This window comes from Larimichthys crocea, chromosome XIX (genome assembly GCF_000972845.2).
Source record: "Larimichthys crocea isolate SSNF chromosome XIX, L_crocea_2.0, whole genome shotgun sequence".
Lineage (NCBI taxonomy): Eukaryota > Metazoa > Chordata > Actinopteri > Sciaenidae > Larimichthys > Larimichthys crocea.
The window spans coordinates 1738379-1757775 of record NC_040029.1 but is presented as its reverse complement, the minus strand read 5'-3'; the positions used below and the strand labels follow the sequence as shown (position 1 = coordinate 1757775).

At 42.3% G+C, this 19397-nt stretch overlaps 1 protein-coding gene across 4 annotated transcripts in view; it reads right to left on the bottom strand.

Annotated features, from left to right (window-relative positions):
- Nucleotides 1-4565: 4565 nt before the first annotated feature.
- The window catches only part of LOC104926395 (sodium channel protein type 2 subunit alpha), a 33516-nt gene continuing 18684 nt past the window's right edge, over nt 4566-19397 (bottom strand). For 3 of the 4 annotated variants that reach the window (XM_019257476.2, XM_027291625.1, XM_019257475.2), the window contains exons 17-27: nt 18794-19321; nt 15326-15461; nt 14698-14852; nt 14222-14395; nt 13360-13482; nt 11803-12078; nt 10745-10798; nt 10510-10647; nt 7188-7292; nt 6825-7095; nt 5555-6747 (exon numbers count right to left, since the gene is read on the bottom strand). In XM_019257476.2, the coding sequence (XP_019113021.1) occupies nt 5555-6747; nt 6825-7095; nt 7188-7292; nt 10510-10647; nt 10745-10798; nt 11803-12078; nt 13360-13482; nt 14222-14395; nt 14698-14852; nt 15326-15461; nt 18794-19321 (3153 nt within the window). Of the gene's footprint in view, nt 6748-6824; nt 7096-7187; nt 7293-10509; nt 10648-10744; nt 10799-11802; nt 12079-13359; nt 13483-14221; nt 14396-14697; nt 14853-15325; nt 15462-18793; nt 19322-19397 lie in introns of all 4 variants that reach the window. The other variant, XM_019257474.2, reaches the window with a different exon arrangement.

The window sequence follows — 19397 nt, the reverse complement described above, 5'->3', positions numbered from 1 at the left end:
TCACAACACACAGAAACTAAATTTCCTGATCAAACACTGTGAATTTCTCAGAGTATTCTATTTTTCCACCAGCAGATGGCATCTTTTGTCCAACATCTGACTTCCTCTCTCCTGTCCCTGACATCCTCCAGCAGGAAGGAGTTAAATAATTTCTGATGTCTGACGTCAGTAAATTTGGTCATGACATGTTTTCTGCCTCAGGACAATCTGTGACATCGTCCGGAACATCTGTCCTCTGTCAGCAAACAACAAACCAAATCATTTGAATCCTCACAGGACACAAAACAAAAAATGTGACTTGAGCACATGAGTCACGTTTCCTGGAAAATTCTGATGTCAACTCACACCTTTTTCCCAGTCAGGGGATGATCTGTCACCCAGCTGTCCCATCTTCATTCATGCCCCTCCACCAGTGCTTCCAGTTTGAGTTTGTAGCCTCTAGAGAGCGCTACTGAGTTGATGATGGTGCCTTTGGGTGAGGCGGGGATCAGACAGGGGCAGGAGGAAGCTCTGCTATCCATCTCATTGGCGAGCCTGTTCATGTATAGACATATTTTCATGGCTCGTTGCATAACCACACAGACTGCAGCAGGTGTTGGACGCGGAGACAAAGCGTGCATTCATGCTCCTTTATGATCCTCCAACAATGACGCCAATGCGTACAGTATGAGCTGTACGTTAGATTTCTTTAAGAACACAAGGTCATCACCTGACCTCTCCCTGTGCTTGTAATCAGACCGGTAAAGGTGTGTTGTGGACTGGGGGGGGGGGACGCCTGCTTGCTTTTAGGCCAGCAAGGTTGCTTGCTGATCAATCACAGGCAGGGGAGCTGTAATGTTAGGTTGCCAGGCAACAGGAAGGGAGAAGCAGCAAAGCGTTTGGAGGGGGATGCTGGGTGGAGGGGTGGGTAATCTCAGCTTTTCACCTCCATCTCCCCCTCCTGTCTATCCCAACACCACCTTCTTCTTCTTCCTGTTTGTACCTGTCTGGCTGTGATGCTCGATGGTGATGATGATGCACAATGTGGAGAGGTGACTGTGACTATGTGTGACCATGTTGTCCTGAGCAGACACTAAATATATTGAATTAATATATTATTAATATTAAGTGGCACATATAGAGCACAAACTTTAAAGGACAGTTTGATCTTACCTCATGTGCCGTTCACTTATTTTCTATGATCCTTCTGTCTTGAAACGTCTCTGGGATTTTCTGTTTGCTGGCTTTCACAAAACACAAATCTCAACGTCCACTGATTCCACTTACTTCCAGAGCTTTCAGCCACATCTTGTGGCCTTCATCGGTGACTAAGCAATATTCAGTTATCAGGCCGAAGGCTCAGTTTAGAACCGTCATATAAGGGATGATGAAGGCGAGGAGATGTGGTCGAAAAGTTCTGTTAAGAAACAAATGTGATGAGTGAAAGTTTTGCTAAAACTAATTTGCAGTTTATAATCAGTATATGATAAGTATGTTTGTTTTTGTATTTGCTAATAACCATAATTAAAGCTAGTGCATATATAATCAACAGTTATGACTGATTGTCAACATAAGTTATTTTCCACATATTTATTTTGAGCATTAAGTATGTATATTTTTAAATATGATTTATTTGTATTTATTTATATATATATATATATCATCATATATATATATCTATATATTATATATATATATATATATATATATATATTCCATCACTCTCATGACACGAGACGAGGAAAGGAGGTTTTTCCTTGCCACTGTCGCCAAGTGCTTGCTCATGGTGGGAATTGTTGCATCTATGTAAATAATATTATGAAGAGTACAATCAAGACTTCTCCTATATGGAAAGCATAATGAGAGAACTTCTACAGTACATGAATAAAACTGAACTGATGACGGCCATGTGATGCAGATGAAAGCTCTGAAATGAATTTTAGTAAGTGGACCTTGAGTTCATTTTTTTGGTCAATTATTTTTAGTCAAGAATAAATGAAGCTCATCCTGTTATGCATTTTAAAGCCATGATACATGCATGTATTTTAACAATTAATAAATGTTGAATGACATTTAATAATTACAGCTCTTTTATAATGTTATTCATCAATAATTAACTATTTATACACCAGTTATAATTAAAGTTATATACACATAAAATGTCTAATTAAACCACATTATTTAGTATCTAATATATACTATACTTATGGTTACTCTTATTAATACATACTTTGCTTCTCGATATTTTGTTCTTTACTTCAAATCTCTAATTATTTTAAATAAAACGTAAAGAATCTTGTAATAAAACCTCCACCCATGTTGCTCCGCTTCACATTCTGACATGTTTACTGGCCCAGTTTACCCACGGGAATGTCAGCTATCTATATCCAATACGATTATCCTCTGGCTGAAAACAGAGCGTCATCTTGGTCATTGAATATCTGTTCGAACCTCATTGGACATGCTGATCCATCAACATGAGCTCTCACTTCACTTCAATGAATGCGTCCTGCATGCAGAATATGCTTCCCAAAATAAGTTTTATTTTGGAAATCTAGGTTTTGTGTTTTGTTTTGCCACATCTTTGGTTATAACAAAAAAGAAAAAAAAAAAAGAAATGCCACTTGTCACATTTTGCAAATTGATACATAGTTAAATGTAACATGTACTTGAACCACATGAATGATCCTGTTCAACCAAAGTTCCCGCCATGTTAAGCAATCATACTTCATGTTCAGATCACAGACCGGATGTCACTCAGGAAAAAAAACATCCATCGAACAGAGGAAATGGAGAAAATAAACAAGCATTTACAAAAAATATGTCCTTTATTCTTTTGGCTTTAAAATTATATTACCATATGAGCGGACAGTAGTCACTTCTTGCATGCAGTTCACTAAAACACTACAAGCGCAATGAGAGATGGCTACTGATTGCTTCATGGTTTCTATCTACAGATATGGGGACCATACATGTGTTTCGTCATGTGTTACAGTGCAGAAAGGAAAGGTTCTAGAAAAAAAAATGTAAATCAAATCCAAAGACTGGAAAAATGCACTCATATCTACAGTAAAAATGTTATTTATAGTCGGGAGAACATGAACAACCCGCAGACCCCAGTTGCACACTCGCTCGCACAAAGAGATAAGATGCTTACACTCTCGCATTCGTCTTACAGATATACACGGAGACATATACAGACACTCCGACGTCCTCACACACACTTACATGTATGACCGCCACACGTGGTATTACACAGCAGTGGGGATAAAAGGTGCTCTTACATCAAATGTGTAATGCATACTGTGGGCCCAAATAGCTAGATTATATACAAACCAAAGCACTACATTAAAACCACTCGCTTCTCAATTTAAACAACATGAATGTCATACAAACATATGTGATATTATAACCTTTAAATGTGATATATTGTCATGTTCTAGTGTGACGGCAGTTAAAAAGATTGACATTTTCTTTTTTTTTAGTATATTTCATTACTTAAGATATTTTCTTTACAAGAGTGTCGGGAGGTGTGAGGAGGAGGAAGTGAGATGGAGGAGAAAAGGTAAAGGTGGAGGACAACAAATGCATTAGAGGAGAAGATGCAATACGACGACGGAGGAATAAGTAGATATGAGTGTCACTTTAAAGTAATAGTTTGGACATTTTAGGAGATACACTTTGCTTTCTCGCTGAGAAGAAGATGAGACGATTGATACCGTTAGCTTGTAAGCTAACTATGCAGCTAATGCCAGGAGTTGATTAGCTTAGCTCAAGATGTAAAAAGTTATTTAAGTTAGAACTATTCGGCAGTGACTTCCCTGCAGTAGTTTTCCGTCCCTCTCTTTTCTTTTTTTTTATAATGTGTGTGTGTGTGTGTAAAGCTATTGCTGATACGTTCACAGTAAGCTAACGTTACCAAATCTGTACTCACTAACGGTAGACTCTTTCTTAACGTTTTGAGAATGGCTCAGGAAGTTCATCATCTTAGTGACAATGAAATGGAGTTTAAAAATACTACTGCAGGAGCATTTCATACAACAATTCAACATTTCATAACTTCTGGTGCTCATTTTCGGGTTGTAGCTACATGCTAGCTGAATTAACATCAATGTTGATTAATTGGTAGCTACCACTAAAGATAGAAAGCCTACAACAGATATATTGGAGATATTGGAGTTGTAGTAACTCAAGTTTTCTGCCTCTTAAAGGAAGTTTTTCCTCGCCACCATTACCAAGTGCTTGCTCATGGTTGGAATTGTTGGGTCTCTGTAAATAATATTCTAACATTATTTTGTTAGAGCCTGCTCTATATGAAAAGTGTCAATAGATAAATTCTGTTATGATATGATATATGAAAAGTGTCAATAGATAAATTCTGTTATGATATGATTTGGATCCGATATTTGGGGACGTACAGTTTAACTGGTGTATGCCCTTGTGTAAAACAACAGGTTTAGTAAATTTGGTTTTCTGTATGGATCATAAAAAGCAAGATACAGCGTGTTCATTTGTTGTTGAGCTTGGAGTGAGCTTGACTCACTGTTTTCTCTATTTATAGGTGCTGGTAGGCTGTTTTTTTGTTGTTGTTAGGATCGCTGTTTTCCCTTGCTTCCAGTCTTATGCTAAGCTAAGCTAACACACTCCTGGCTGTAGCTTCATATTTAAAAAAAGGACGGACATGTGTGGTATCAATCTTCTCATCTAACTCTCAGCAACAAAAAGGACTTTGAATATTTCCTGATATGTCAAAAGATTTCTTTAAATGTGTCTCATTCCTTGCATACATTCAGCTTCTCTGTATTTAGAGACTCGTATTTTCTACTGAAATGGGGAGATGGCAGTCCAGATAAAAACACAATACAGATTTCAACAATCACTGACGGCACACCAGTGAGTACAAGGTATTTTTCCGTTGCACTTCAGCGGTATGCTTTTTGTTTCAGCTTTGTACACTGTATGAACCAAGAGCGTTCTGGCACTGACCCTGCACTGTACGAGTTTTTTTTAGATGGTTTTAGTTTCCAGCATTGACTTTGTCTGCCCTTGGTGGTTCTACGACAGTGAAAGCAGTGGACACATTCTCACGATAATGACACAAAAAAGTAGAAAACATTCTTTCTCATTAAAAAAGAAACTCGTAACCAAAAAAAATGAACAAAGAAAATAAGAATGCAGAGTACTTGTTAAGTGATACAGCGATTGTTAAATTCAAGACACTGGATTTATAGTAGTAGCAGCAGCACTAGCTACAGACAACTTAACAGTACACTCAAGTGTGTCAGATAGTAACAACAACCAATAGGAAAATCACAAGCGTTTTGCAGAGGCTTTTCCACGTCCCAGTCAGTCTCTGGCAGTGTCTGCTGGATCATTTGTTTCTGTGTTCCCCCTCTGAGAAGACCCCATGTATTCACATATAACAGAACTTCACTCCCATGTTAGGCCTACCTGGCACAGCATTCCTCACCTCTAAACAATCAACACACAAGCGTACATCTACCCCCTTTAGAAGCTGTAAACAAATTTCCCCCATGTCTCTGATGCATTTCGATTTTGTTCCTTTTGAAAAAGTCTATTTCTTTCTGTCTTTCAAGTCTTTCCCTTTGTTTTCCTTTTCCCTGTTCTCCTTCTCGTATTTGTCCTTGTCTGACTTGGTCACACTGTTGTAGGAGGGTGGGGAGGCCGTGGAGGGAGTCATGTCCGTTTTGTCCGAGGTGGAGTTCTCGGTGAACTTGCTGATGACCATCACGTCCTTGTCGGGGTCGCGGATTCCCTCCTTCAGCTTCTCCTTGTAGAGGGCGGAGGCCTTCTTCATGGCCAGGCGGATCATGTAGTGGCGGAAGGCTCTCTGGATGATTGTGGCCGACATGTCCTCCTGTTTGCGGCGCAGGGTGGTGGTGATGGGCTCGTAAGACACTTTAGAGGGGTTAGACGCCATGAAGCGCTCCTCCATCTGCCCGCGTAACACGTCCATTTCGCCGCCTTCGCCCAACACTCGCTTGGTGAAGGCGAACAGGATGTCGAGGCAGTGGATGCGCTCGCCGCTCACCATTGGCAGGTCCATGGAGATGAGCTGGATCATGTTGGGCTTGGGCATGCGCAGTGGTGGATCTAGAGCATCTGCAAAGTCAGAGAGCTTGCTGTACTCCATGAACTGCGTGGCGTCGGGATCAAAGCGCTCCCATACTTCGTAGAACATCTCAAAGTCGTCCTCGCTCAGTGGCTCGGCGCTCTCCTCCGTGGCCACGCTGAAGTTTTCCAGGATGACGGCGATGTACATGTTGACCACGATGAGGAAGCAGATGATGATGTAGCTAACGAAGAAGAAGATGGCTACTGATGGGTTGCCGCAGTTGCCTCTGTAATTGTTGCCCGGGTGCTCGATTTGACTGTCGCAGTCGGGCTCCCGCTTGTTCAGAATGGGCGCCAGCAGGGTGTCCCACCCACCTGAGGTGGTGATCTGAAACAAACAGATCATACTGTTCCCGAAGGTCTCAAAATTGAACATGTCATCGATTCCTGCCTCGCGCTTCACGTAGGCAAAGTTGGACATGCCGAAGATGGCGTAGATGAACATGACCAGGAAGAGGAGGAGACCGATGTTGAACAGGGCGGGGAGTGACATCATCAAGGCAAAGAGAAGCGTCCGGATGCCTTTGGCACCTTTGATAAGGCGGAGGATGCGGCCTATCCTGGCCAGTCGGATCACTCGGAACAGCGTCGGGGACACAAAGTACTTCTCGATAACTTCAGATAAAAACATACCTGCAAAAGGAAAACACAAATTCAGCACACCATTTTACCGTCAATGGAAAGCTGAAGCACCTTGAACACCTCCTCACCTACGATGGACAGGATCACCACCACAAAGTCAAATATATTCCAACCAATGGTAAAGTAGTAGTGACGCAGAGAGATCATCTTCAGCACACACTCCCCAGTGAAGAGCACAATGAACACCAGGTTGATCCAGTAGAGGGTTTTGTCCATGTCAGGTGTCTGGTCGTCCGTCTCCACCATCATGGTCACCATGTTAAGGCAGATGAGGATCATGATCACAATGTCGAAGGCCTGCTTTGTGATGCAGTCGAACACGCAGCCTTGAAATGCATTCTGAGAACAGAGGGGGGAAAAGGGAAGCCATTTTAATGTTGGTGAGAACTGACAGTGAGTGAAATCTGTAGTCTGAGCTCTTGGAGTCTTACTGCTGGCCGAGGTATCGGTTTTTGTGGTTTCTTGGAGCCCAGCTTCTTCATGGCATTGTAGTATTTCTTCTGTTCTTCTGTCATGAAGATGTCCTGACCTCCAAAGTAAAGAGAGCAAAACAAAACCTGGTTATAACCACGTTCTTTGAACTTTAAAGAAATGTCCTACATTACATATTTCAGTTTGGATCAATAACTCAGAAGTATGCTTTTAATATGGCAAAATAAGACATCACTGAAGTGATTTGTATTTTTTAAATTGGTGAGTATCTTTTTAATTTGTAAGTGTTTTTTTCATCTAATTTATGATTCATTTGATTTAAGCTCCAATTATTCAAAGGTTCTAAGCAAATTTCATTTGATTTAAGCTCCAATTATTCAAAGGTTCTAAGCAAATATTTTGGTTTTGAGCTGTTGGTCGGACAAAAAAACAAAATGTTAATTTGGACTTGTGAGTGTGATGATTGTATTTATAGACCAGACATGCCTGAGAGATCATTTCATATGTCTATATATGTTAATTATTAATCGCACTCCCACCGCTCATACTACGAATCCCACAATGCACTGCAACTGCCACCGTCACACAGGTAAGATACTGTCATTGGTCAAGACCTGTCCACCACCCCTTACTGACGCACTTATCAGCGGTCAGTGGATGAACGTGCAGCGACATTAAAGCCCCCCAGAAAATGTCCAAATGAAAAGTTGACTTTGAGAACAAGGACTTTCAAAGCAGGTACCTCTGACATGTGTGTGCTTTGTTTGTGGAGCTAATGTGTCCGTACTATGATGCGCCAATACCTCCCCCCACCCCGGCCTGTGACCCAGCCTTCAATTATGGTCCATTGGATGATTTTAGTTTGAAGCCCTGTTATCGACCAAACAATTCATTGATTAATAAAAAATGTATTATTCCCAGAACAACACCCCATCCATTCATTTTCTGTAGCTATTTATCCTCATTAGGTTTGTGGGGGGTTGGAGCCGATCCCAGATGACTTGGGGTGAGAGGCAGGACAACTGGAACTATATGTTAAATATTATGTACGTAGAAGAAGAAGAAGAAGAAGGGGTCCCTCTGTAAAGGCAATCCTGAAGAGAAATGTTTGTAGTTTTTTGGGTGAATAATTTGTGGGTTTTGTGGTTCTCTTTTTTTGAGGAATATATATAAAATGTGTGGCACCAAAAGACAGAAGACACTCTAACCCCATAATTGGCCATTTCTATGATGTAAATGTTCTTTTTGTATTTATGTTTGTATGTATTGTATATTATGATTTGTCAAGTGATCATGTTGTGCACCGGCATAATCTGTATTTCCGAAAAACGGAGGAGGCAGAGGACAAGCAGCTAAACAATCATCTTGTGTGTTATTATTTGGGGTAAATTGATTTGCAATCAGTATGCTGACAAATCTGCTGACGCATTTCAGTGTGAAGCCTTCATCGGAGCGTGTCTGCCAGCAGTGAGCTCTCTTTTAAAGGACAGGTCATGTGATCACCAATCAACAGAAAACACTTCCACCTGCGGGATGTCCCTCCACTCCTTGTTTGTGATGTCACGCTGCATTTTTATTTCACTTCATTTGATTTATTGTTTCTCTCTCTGCTCCTTGGCTCTTGTTAATCAAAGACATGAAGCCCCCTCGTGATATCATACGCGAGGCACACATCGCACTCTGAATGCTCACTGAGTGCATGATGCGTGTCTGGAGGGAGGACTGGTGTCAACACTGCAACAACCATCTGTGTGACGCTGTGGCTGCGGGGCTGCTGAACCAACACCGACTGATACTGTGTCTCAGTCAGTCGAGGCAGACCTGCCAGCACGCAGCAAACACAGTGCGAGCCCACCCTCCCCCTCCTGGGCGTCGCCAATCCCACATGTTAGCGCCTGGTTGAATGGAGGACACGTTTCCAGACTACATCCACTGTGACACTATGTGTGTGTGTGCAGGCTTGGTGTTTCTCAGTGACTCATGCACCCTCAGTAATCCTTGGCAGCAGCAGGTCCTCACCGTGCTGCAGATAATCATTATTCTGGGGCTCAGTTCTTTCTTTAGCACAGCTGAGGCTCTGCTCTGGTTTTGTACCCAGAATATGCATGCAGCTGGCACAGTGTGGTACATGACTGGGACCTGTTAAAGGACTGGGACCTGTTCAAGGATTGGTACCTGTTCAAGGATTGGTACCTGTTCAAGCACTGGTACCTGTTCAAGGACTGGTACCTGTTCAAGGATTGGTATCTGTTCAAGGACTGGTACCTGTTCAAGGATTGGTACCTTTTAAAGGATTGGTACCTGTTAAAGGACTGGTACCTGTTCAATGACTGGTACCTGTTCAATGACTGGTACCTGTTAAAGGACTGGTACCTGTTCAAGGACTGGTACCTGTTAAAGGATTGGTACCTGTTCAAGGATTGGTACCTGTTCAAGGATTGGTACCTGTTAAAGGACTGGTACCTGTTCAATGACTAGTACCTGTTAAAGGACTGGTACCTGTTCAAGGACTGGGACCTGTTCAAGGACTGGTACCTGTTCAATGACTGGTACCTGTTAAAGGACTGGGACCTGTTAAAGGATTGGTACCTGTTCAAGGACTGGTACCTGTTCAAGGACTGGGACCTGTTCAAGGATTGGTACCTGTTCAAGGATTGGTACCTGTTCAAGGATTGGTACCTGTTCAATGATTGGTACCTGTTAAAGGACTGGGACCTGTTAAAGGACTGGTACCTGTTAAAGGACTGGGACCTGTTCAAGGACTGGTACCTGTTCAATGACTGGTACCTGTTAAAGGACTGGGACCTGTTAAAGGATTGGTACCTGTTCAAGGACTGGTACCTGTTCGAGGACTGGGACCTGTTCAAGGATTGGTACCTGTTCAAGGATTGGGACCTGTTAAAGGACTGGGACCTGTTCAATGACTGGTACCTGTTAAAGGACTGGTACCTGTTCAAGGACTGGTACCTGTTGGTGTTTCATTGCAATAACACAGTACAGAACCTAAGCTGTCAGTGTCAACATTAATAACTTCTAGCAGTGTGGACCCACAACCAGGGATTTCCTTGGATTTCATCTTTCCTTTGAAATATTATTACTTCTACAAAAGCTGGAGCTACAGTTAGAACTGAACAACACAGAACATTCATTGTATTGATATGAATCAGTGTGAAAAATGATATTACAACGTGCCCGGAAGTGTTGGTTCGAGTCATGAAGAATGTAGATAATAACTACATTAGCTGTCTTCAGTCACAACAGCACTGATGATTAGTGATGACAATGAGTTTACATCTGTTACTGTTACTAAATGCAACTTATCTTCTTCTTCTGCTGGTTGAAGTTGTCGATGATGACACCGATGAACAGGTTGAGGGTGAAGAAGGAGCCGAAGATGATGAAGATGACAAAGTAGAGGTACATGTACAGGTTCACTTCATATTTCGGCTGGTCTTCCAGCTGGAATAAAGATATGATAGTAAAGATCAGATCAAATGTTACTGGCTTTCGCTTGTCAATCCTCTGACACAGAACAGAAATGATTAAGCACACTTACGTTTCGAGAGTCCACGGCTGCGTACATGATGTCCATCCATCCCTTAAATGTTGCCTGGGAGCAGAAGAGAGATGTGTCAGTCAGACAGGAGGCGGGGGACATTTCAAATAACCTTCCTCACAACATTAATTTGATTCTCCCAACAGTCAAGCTCGGCTGCTTTGTTGTCATATCGAGGAGTGGGGGTTGATATTGTTATTATTTATCATGTCATCATGATACGAGATGTTATTGGCTTTATGAGCCATTCAAGTCTCAGTATTCCGTCATCGCCGAAACTTTGGTACGCCTCAGATTTAACACCATCAGCTGTCTTTAGCAACAGTCTGGAAAAGGCCACTGAAAGATGTGTGACGCAGAGAACGTGTGAAAAAGCAGCCTGGTATTTGGGAGAGCTCCCGAGGTGTCCTCACAACTTGATGAGGTTATTTAAAGGTTATACTTGCAATGGCACGTTTGCTTAATCACAGGGAACATCTCATATCACAACATTCATTTAAAGTACAGCAGGTTTATATTATCACATTGTTTTTGTAACATGTTATTTCTCTCTTGTACAGAGCTCATGTGATAACAGAGGGTGTGGCTGAGACTGGATTTAGATTTGAGCAAAATAATCTTTCATATTCTCCACGGAGAGGTGTGCCACGGCCCACAGAGGGTTTACAGCATCAACACTGGAGGGGTCTAGTTTGCTACTTCATGACTCTTAAGCAGGAACAACACAGAACTTCCATCTCAGCTTGGTGGAGACAGTACCAGACCAATAATGCAATCCATGATCATATATTTTTGTCTCTATGGAAGAATGTCCATCAGACTTTAAAGGAGGTGTTCAGATTTGATGTTTTATATTCACGCAGCATCCCGCCGGCGATAAGCCCCAAAGACCGAACCCCAAAGGTAAACAAGCCGTAACTCGCAGGTGTCTCAAATGAGGATGATTGACTTATTCCCTCAGAGCACAAGATAACTTTAACAATATTTGGACAAAATGGACTGATTCCCAATGACAAGACTTTGTATGAGACGTATGTTTGTGCCGAGACTAAACTCACCACTTGCAACAGAGCCAGATATCCTGCTCCGACATTGTCAAAGTTGATTTTGACGTTCTTCCAGCGGGCGCTGTCGTTGACCAGATTCAAGCAGTCGGTCTTGTTGTTGACGATGTCGATGGGGAAGATCTCGTCACTGGTGGTGTTGACGCAGTAATAGTACTTCCCTGCAAACAGGTTGACGCCCATGATGCTGAAGATGAGCCAGAAGATGAGGCACACCAACAGTACGTTCATGATGGAGGGGATGGCCCCCAGCAGCGCGTTCACCACAACCTGGAGTAGGTGAAGCAGAGACAAACTCAGCACTCTCTCTCTGTCGGTCAAACGGAGGTCTCTGCTTGCCAAAATAGAGAGGCAGTTTGATTTTAGATAAGTGGCCATTACAATCATCTAATCACTTAACTATTAACCTGATTTGATTGAGCTGAGAAGCTGAGGCTACAGAGCCAGGACTGATTTAAAAATACGTGCTGTTCCTACATTATTCAAAGCTGTATTTAACATGTAATGTCTGCACACGTAAAGCTCCTAACAACATACATATCTAATAAGAGAATTTAACAACGTGACAGTTGGAAAGAAGAAGGTGGACAGGTGAAAAAGTTAACATTTGATAGGTAAAAAAGCAAAACAGAAAAAAACCTTAGAGAGGCAGGATGAAGTCACAACATTTTGTTTGACTGTAAATGAAAAAAGACACACAACAAAGAAAAAAATTACAGGTCAAAGGCACCACACAAGCAACGTCAGAAAACAATGCCTCAGAACAGCGATATACAGTAATCCATTGACACAATGTGAAGAAAGTCATGCAGAGAAGAAGTACAGTGTTGAATTGCAAGGAAAACGTAACTCTGTAGAAGTTGTAATAAGCATGCAGTCAGAGATAAAACAATTTAACTGACAACAAACATTAACCTAATAAGTGTAGCTTACAGAGACTAAAGAATAAAAGTAAAGTGACTAAAAAACAAAAATAGATGTTATATCAAACTGTATGAAAGCAGCTGGAAGTGGCTGGTGGCAGGTTAATATTCTGAAAAAGTTGTGAAATTTGCTATTTTTCTGTAATAGTTTGACATTTTGGGAAAATAAATGTCTTCGCTTTACTGCTGAGAGTTAGATCAGCAGTTTGATACCACACACGGGTCTGTTCGTTAAATGTGCCTACAGCCAGGAGACAGTTAGCTTAGCTTAGCTTAGCTTAGCTTAGCATATGTGGAGTGGGGCTAGCTGTTTCGCCCTGTCTCCAGGTTTTAGGCTAAACTTATCTAACCCTCTCCTGACTTTAGCTTCATCCTGTATTTACCATAAGGACAAGAGAGGGGTTTCTATCTTTCCGTCTAACTCTTCTTCTTAAGCAAACAAGGGTAAAGAACATTATAGTTTATAGTTTTACCTGCATTTTTAAGCATGTTAGTGCTTAGTGGGGAAGAATTAAATCAATTAAAGCTTATCTAACAAACTGCACAGGTATACTGACTTCCAGCTTGCCCATAAGCACTTATAACGTGTACGTGGGTCTTGTGTCGCTGTTATTCCAAATGTCCTTACCCTCATGCCCTCAAACCGAGACAGGGCCCTCAGGGGCCGGAGGGCTCGCAGTGTCCTCAGAGATTTGATGGCGCTTAGCTCAGAGTAACCCAGAGCGTTGGCTACCAGGCTGACCAGGGACACCTGAGAGAAGATAATGACAGAGACAAGCAGGGGTGAAAGGTGAGAAATGAAAAAAGGTCCCTCTGCACAGAGCCAACCTGGGTGTTTGAACAAGATGGTTAATTGGGCATTAATGATTAGTCTGCACACAATTAAAGAGATAATAAAGAACAGAATTTCAGAAATAAAAGATGTGACAACAATGAGAAACCAGGCCATATGGTATTTACTCCTGTATGATAATATTAAAGAAAAAGGTTGACATTATTATGTGCTTATTTTCTTTTTTGCCATTAGTTAGATATGATTTATGCCACTCCCTCATTCCTGTATGTTAAATTTAATATACAGTCACAAAACAGTGTTGGTACTCCTAAAAACCATTCCAGCTGCTACATTTTGGCTTGTAGACAGATTAAACACAAACATGGATATGTGTTAATTCACTTGTAGACAGATTAAACACAAACATGGATATGTGTTAATTCATGAGCTTTAGTGGTGCTGGATGCCAGATTTGTGCAATTTTCTATGAGCCAAGGTTATCTGTTTCCCCCGGCCTCCAGTCTGCATACTAAGCTAAGGTAATCTCCATAATTAGCATACAAATGGTGCTGTAGCCATCTTCTTATCGAACTCTCAGCAAGTAGACACGTATTCCCCAAAAAGTCTAAACTATTTCTTGAAGTCTAAATTGTCTTTGATTTAATGCCAGACTGGAAGTTTTGGTCTTTTGACAGTGCGTGGACTGAATACTTACGTCTACAATGAGGAAGTCGAGCCAGCACCACGCGTTGGTGAAGTACTTGACAAAGCCGTATGCCACCCACTTCAGCAGCATTTCCAGGATGAAGACGTAAGTGAAGACCTTGTCTGCGTATTCCAGCACTGTTTTGACGGTCCTCCGCTGCTCGATGTATACGTCCTCAAACGCCTGTACAGAATGGAAGAAGTAATGAAGACTGCAGGTGAAAACAATGAAGCAGAAGTTAAAGTGAGGGAATTAGCATTAAAGCCTATAGAACGGCAGTGCATAGACGGATATATTGACCCTCAAGGGTCTTCAGTTAACTTGACCTACTTGCCTTTGGACTGTGTAGTGAAACCACAGCATCTGAAGGCAACCATGGTGAGCAGGGCTGAGATGGTTAACCACTTACCCAACATGCTGTTAAAGTGTTAAAATCATTCTGGGAGGTAAATACACGTACTGTACATAAAAAAACACAAACTCACCAGCGCTCCGCTGCTGAGCAGGATCATGAATATGATGAAGGATTCAAACCAGTTGTGCTCCACTATGATAAAGCAGGTTTTCCTGAGTGTCCACCAGCTCTTGTACTTTGGTCCCTCCTCGTTGATCTGGCAGCACTGGAACCTGCGCACGCAGCCTGCACACATGGGGTTCATGAGTCTGTCATCCTTCTTGTAATCTAATCTGAGCGTATTCAACGATTTCATGAAAAAGATGCAAACACAGAGCCTGGGAAGTAAACTAAATGGCCAAATAATACTTTAGAGATGCCAGGTTTTAATAATACTACACCAGCACCCATCTCTGATACTCAGTAATCATATTTTATTTCACTTTCAAGAGGTATTTGCAGATTCAAAATTGTACTGAAGGTGTGTCAGACTAAATGTCAGGTTACATTACAAGCCCAGACAATCCCGCAGACTACTTTTCTTTCTGTCCTGCTGAGCATTTATATTCACTGTCACTCAGCGATGAGTATAACACACAGGCGCTAAGCACAAGCAGTTACCGCGATTTACTCCACGTCTTTAAATGTGCCGTAGAAGCGCTTCATCTCCCACCTTTCTTGCTTTGTCCCACTACCCATCACCCTCGCATCCCTCTCACCCTCAGTGAAGCAGGCCTCTGGGTCCAGTGACTCCTCTGGCTCCAGCTCCACCGAATCCACCCCATCTCCTGGGGGGCGAATATCGACTGTGCTCCCCTCCGATGAGCTCAGACGCTGGGGCTCTACATCGAGCTTCTGCATGGACGAGGGAGAAGATGAGGGTACAAAGTTACACAATGGTGCCTGAAATGACAGAGGTTCAGTGGTTATTGGAGCCAACCTTCTGAGCTGGTTATCATTGTGATTCTCCATTCACATGTACTCCAGTGCCACAACTGCATACCTTAGTGTGGAGACTAGGCACTGTAATAGCTCACAGAGTTGGGCTCTTTAAAGTCATCGTCATTGTATTATCATCATCACATGCAGCATCGATCAAATGTACCTACAGGCTTTGATATTAGTTTTATCTGATGGCTCAAATCAGATTATGTGGCAACACATAGAGTAAGGGAGGGTTGGCGTTACGGAAATGCTCTGTGGGTACGTTTGATGTGACCTCGGCTCGAGGAAGAGTGCATGCAGTATTCCAGTGCATTATCAATCCAAGCCTGAAATAGTACCAAGCAGAACGTGTGCTTAAGTATTTTCATGTCCACTGAAAAATGACCCAAAATCAAGTTTGTCTATAATTTATCCCATTTTAAAAATTGCTTCTGTGAATACTAATTTCCCCACCCTCACAGCTAGAATCCACCCACAGAGGCACCGCTAAACATTATCCTCAGTGACATGAAAACACGTTATTTCCATTCCTTCAAAGCAGTGTACAAGCTTCTTCTGTTTGTGTTGAAGTAGACGGATAACCACATTAGCTTACCAGCAAAAACCAGTACTGTGCACTGTTTATAAGACAGCATGTGGTCTGGCGTTTTTTAGTTCCCATTTGTAAAACGTGTTGAATTAGCACCCATGCATACCCAGAAAACATACAGGACTGTGTGTGATATTAGCAATATGCAAAACACATGTAAAGTGTTGCTGCTGTTCTCAAGTTCACTCTGTCCTCCTTGCTAACTCTGAATTTTGAACCCTGGCAACACTTCTCTGAAGCCCTAAAATGCAGTGATCTTTCTTTGTATACTACAACATCATCTGCATAGAGTGAGACTTTTTGGTGTCGTGAGGCTTCCTGTCTGTTTTTCTTTGGGCAAACATGGTGTTATGTGGCCTCATGTCTGATCTGTCTGGCGTGTGAAGTACAGGAACATGTCATCCTACACAGTGCAGCAGCTCTGATTGCCGTGGGACCCAGCTAATACGGCATGGGAATGATGGAAGCATGCTGCTCACGAGTGCATCGTTTTCTGGGGGGTGTTTCTCCATTTCGGTTCTCTTTCTTTTCTTCACCAAGAGACACATTTGAACCTTGTCTGTGCGTGGATTATGTGAGGCTTTTACTTTTAACCTAGCATGCTTTTATTTGGAAGCTTTTTGGCAGGTTTTTTACCATATTTGTACAAGTTGGGTGACAAGATAGTTGCAGTGTACTGAAAGTGGATAACACAGTGCATAGAAGCACATACTGTAGAACAGGGGCGACTAGTGTGAATATGCACCACATATTTAGTGTAGATTCAACATCCAGTGTAATTTGGGTTGTAGTTTCTTCAATTTTATATTTGATGTGCATCATCATAAATAATGCCATGTGTTATCTGTTTTGCCACCCTGCAAAAATCAGTATTGATTAATTTGTAAATTATGTCCTTGGAAAGAATTCTGTAAAGAATCTTTCATCATTCCACTATTTTTGAGTATCACAGAAAACAAGTACATACAAGTATTTCATGTGTGTATGCATGGGCTATGAACCAGACAAATGAATTTTGTCAAACTACAGCAAAATTCATTCCTCCATTCCAAGTCTTTCCCCCCCTCATTCTCCTCCAACTCCTCCGTTCCTTCATTCTCAAGCTCGGAGTATTGGATGCCAATCAAGTCCCAAAACCAAGTCAAAAACCAAGCAATGAAATCAAAAGCAAAGATCATGTTAGATGAGTTTGTCTATCAATGGAAAAAATGTGGTGTTGCTCATTCCTAATGGTTTGTAACCGCAATACAGCCTGATGCTTGGAGATAAATTATGAAAGGGGGGTGGGAGGGGGTAAAGGGAAAACTCAAAATATTACAGCATTGAATGTGCTGCTGTACGGGGAAGGGGAGGTATAAAGCAAAAAGGGTGGGGTGGGGGACGGAGGGCAGACCAGGCAAAGAACGAAAATGGGCAATCCATTGAAGGTATGAGAAAAAATATGTTGTTTGTCTATAAATGGCATAGGCAGTCCTCATGGTTAGTGCTATGGTACAATAAAGTGGTCTTACAATTCTCCTCTCACTGAAAACCTTGAGAGCGTCTGTGACACAGCTGCAATAACAAATGGGGGGTTAAACAAAGTAAGTCAAACACACCAAAAGCCAGCATACAACCTCAAGTCTGCTTTCACTGTAAGGCACAGCGGGGGAGAACGTTAGCCACAGACAACAATTTAGATCTCCCTCAACGCATATTCCTCATTAGATGCAATGCACAAGAGTGGGATGCTGTTTTTATACTGGCAATGACACTTGACACTCATCTCACACAACAGACACACAAACAGCGCACACCAAATGTTCATTGTGTAACACTACGTGCATAAATGAATATTTCCTAACCCTAATTGGATCAAGCTCTATGACACAAAAGGCTAGGATATGTCTAAATATGTTTTAGCTTATCTTTAATCATCATAATTCACCCTCCCCTGCCTACAGGGTGTTAAGATCAGCTGTGACGTGAGAGAGAGCGCTGCTTGATCCAGATACGGAGCATGTGGTGCCATAGCTCGAAATAGTCTCCTGGGTTGTTTTGAATCACGGGGACTTGGCACCACACCCACAGCGGCAGGTTGACATCACCAGGGAGCGCAGTCCCAATGCTCTGTCAACCTGGCACCACTTAACAGCAAAACCTGGCATTTTCTCTGACAGCACAGGCTGAAAAAGTTGGACATTTATGCAAATGACGTGCCAGTATTTGAAGTAGTTTCAAGTGATAGAATATCTGATTTTGATTCTCACATGCACTGATTCTCCATTTTGGTACATTATTACTCAGAATCATGTGATAACACTGAACTGAAAACACACACTGACAAAGTGAACCTGCTACATAGGTCAAAGGCAAATTTGAGTCATCATTTGTCATGCGTCTTTCTTCGGCTGCCAAGTCTAACTGCAGAAGATTCCTTCAGTGCCACAGCATGATGAACGCACAAATGAGTCAGCAGGTGTGTTATTTTCAAACTGCCTGACTGTTAGAAAATGTTCTGAAAAGGCCATCTCTATGCAACATGACATATTCATACTTTGGCTGATTTGCGTCTGGTGTTAGCTATTACACATATAAAGGAACTAAACTGATTCAAAAGCTGTGACTCAGGAGATTTCTGACAGAGGCGTCCAATCAAAGACGCTCATCGTACCTCTTTGCTGCCCTCCACGTCCGACGAGTCGCTGCTGAAATCTTCTGTGTTCAGATTCTCAAAGTCCGACTCGCCCACAGCGATAGGCACCGTGACTGTCAGGCTGGGGTTATGAATAAATGACATGTAGTCACACTCCTCCATGGGGTACTTCTCTGTAGTGTCCCCACCAACCACGACCCCAACTACCAGCCCTCCACCTGGCCGTCCGTTGCCCTCTGTCATGTACACCCCACTGGGATCTTTAGTGATCTCCACTGATGTGTGGTTGGAGATGCAGTTGCCCTTGCCGTTGCTGTGCAGTTCATCCAGGGGTTTGCTCTCCTCAGCCAGACCCGAGCCCTTACCGCCCCCACCGAAGCAGAGGCTCTGGAGGAAATGGCGTACAGTGGTTTTGACAAATGCAATGCCCCGCTGGATCCGGCCCACTGCAATCTGAAGGTTGTTCATCTCACTGTCGTCGTCGGTTGCTGCCAGGTTGTCAGCGCTGAATGAGCTCAGAAGGAGAGCCAGGAAGAGGTTTAGAACCTGGGAAGAAATGGACATTAGGCATGTGGCATGTGCTATCCAGATTATCTAAACGAAATAAAGAAGAACTCCATAC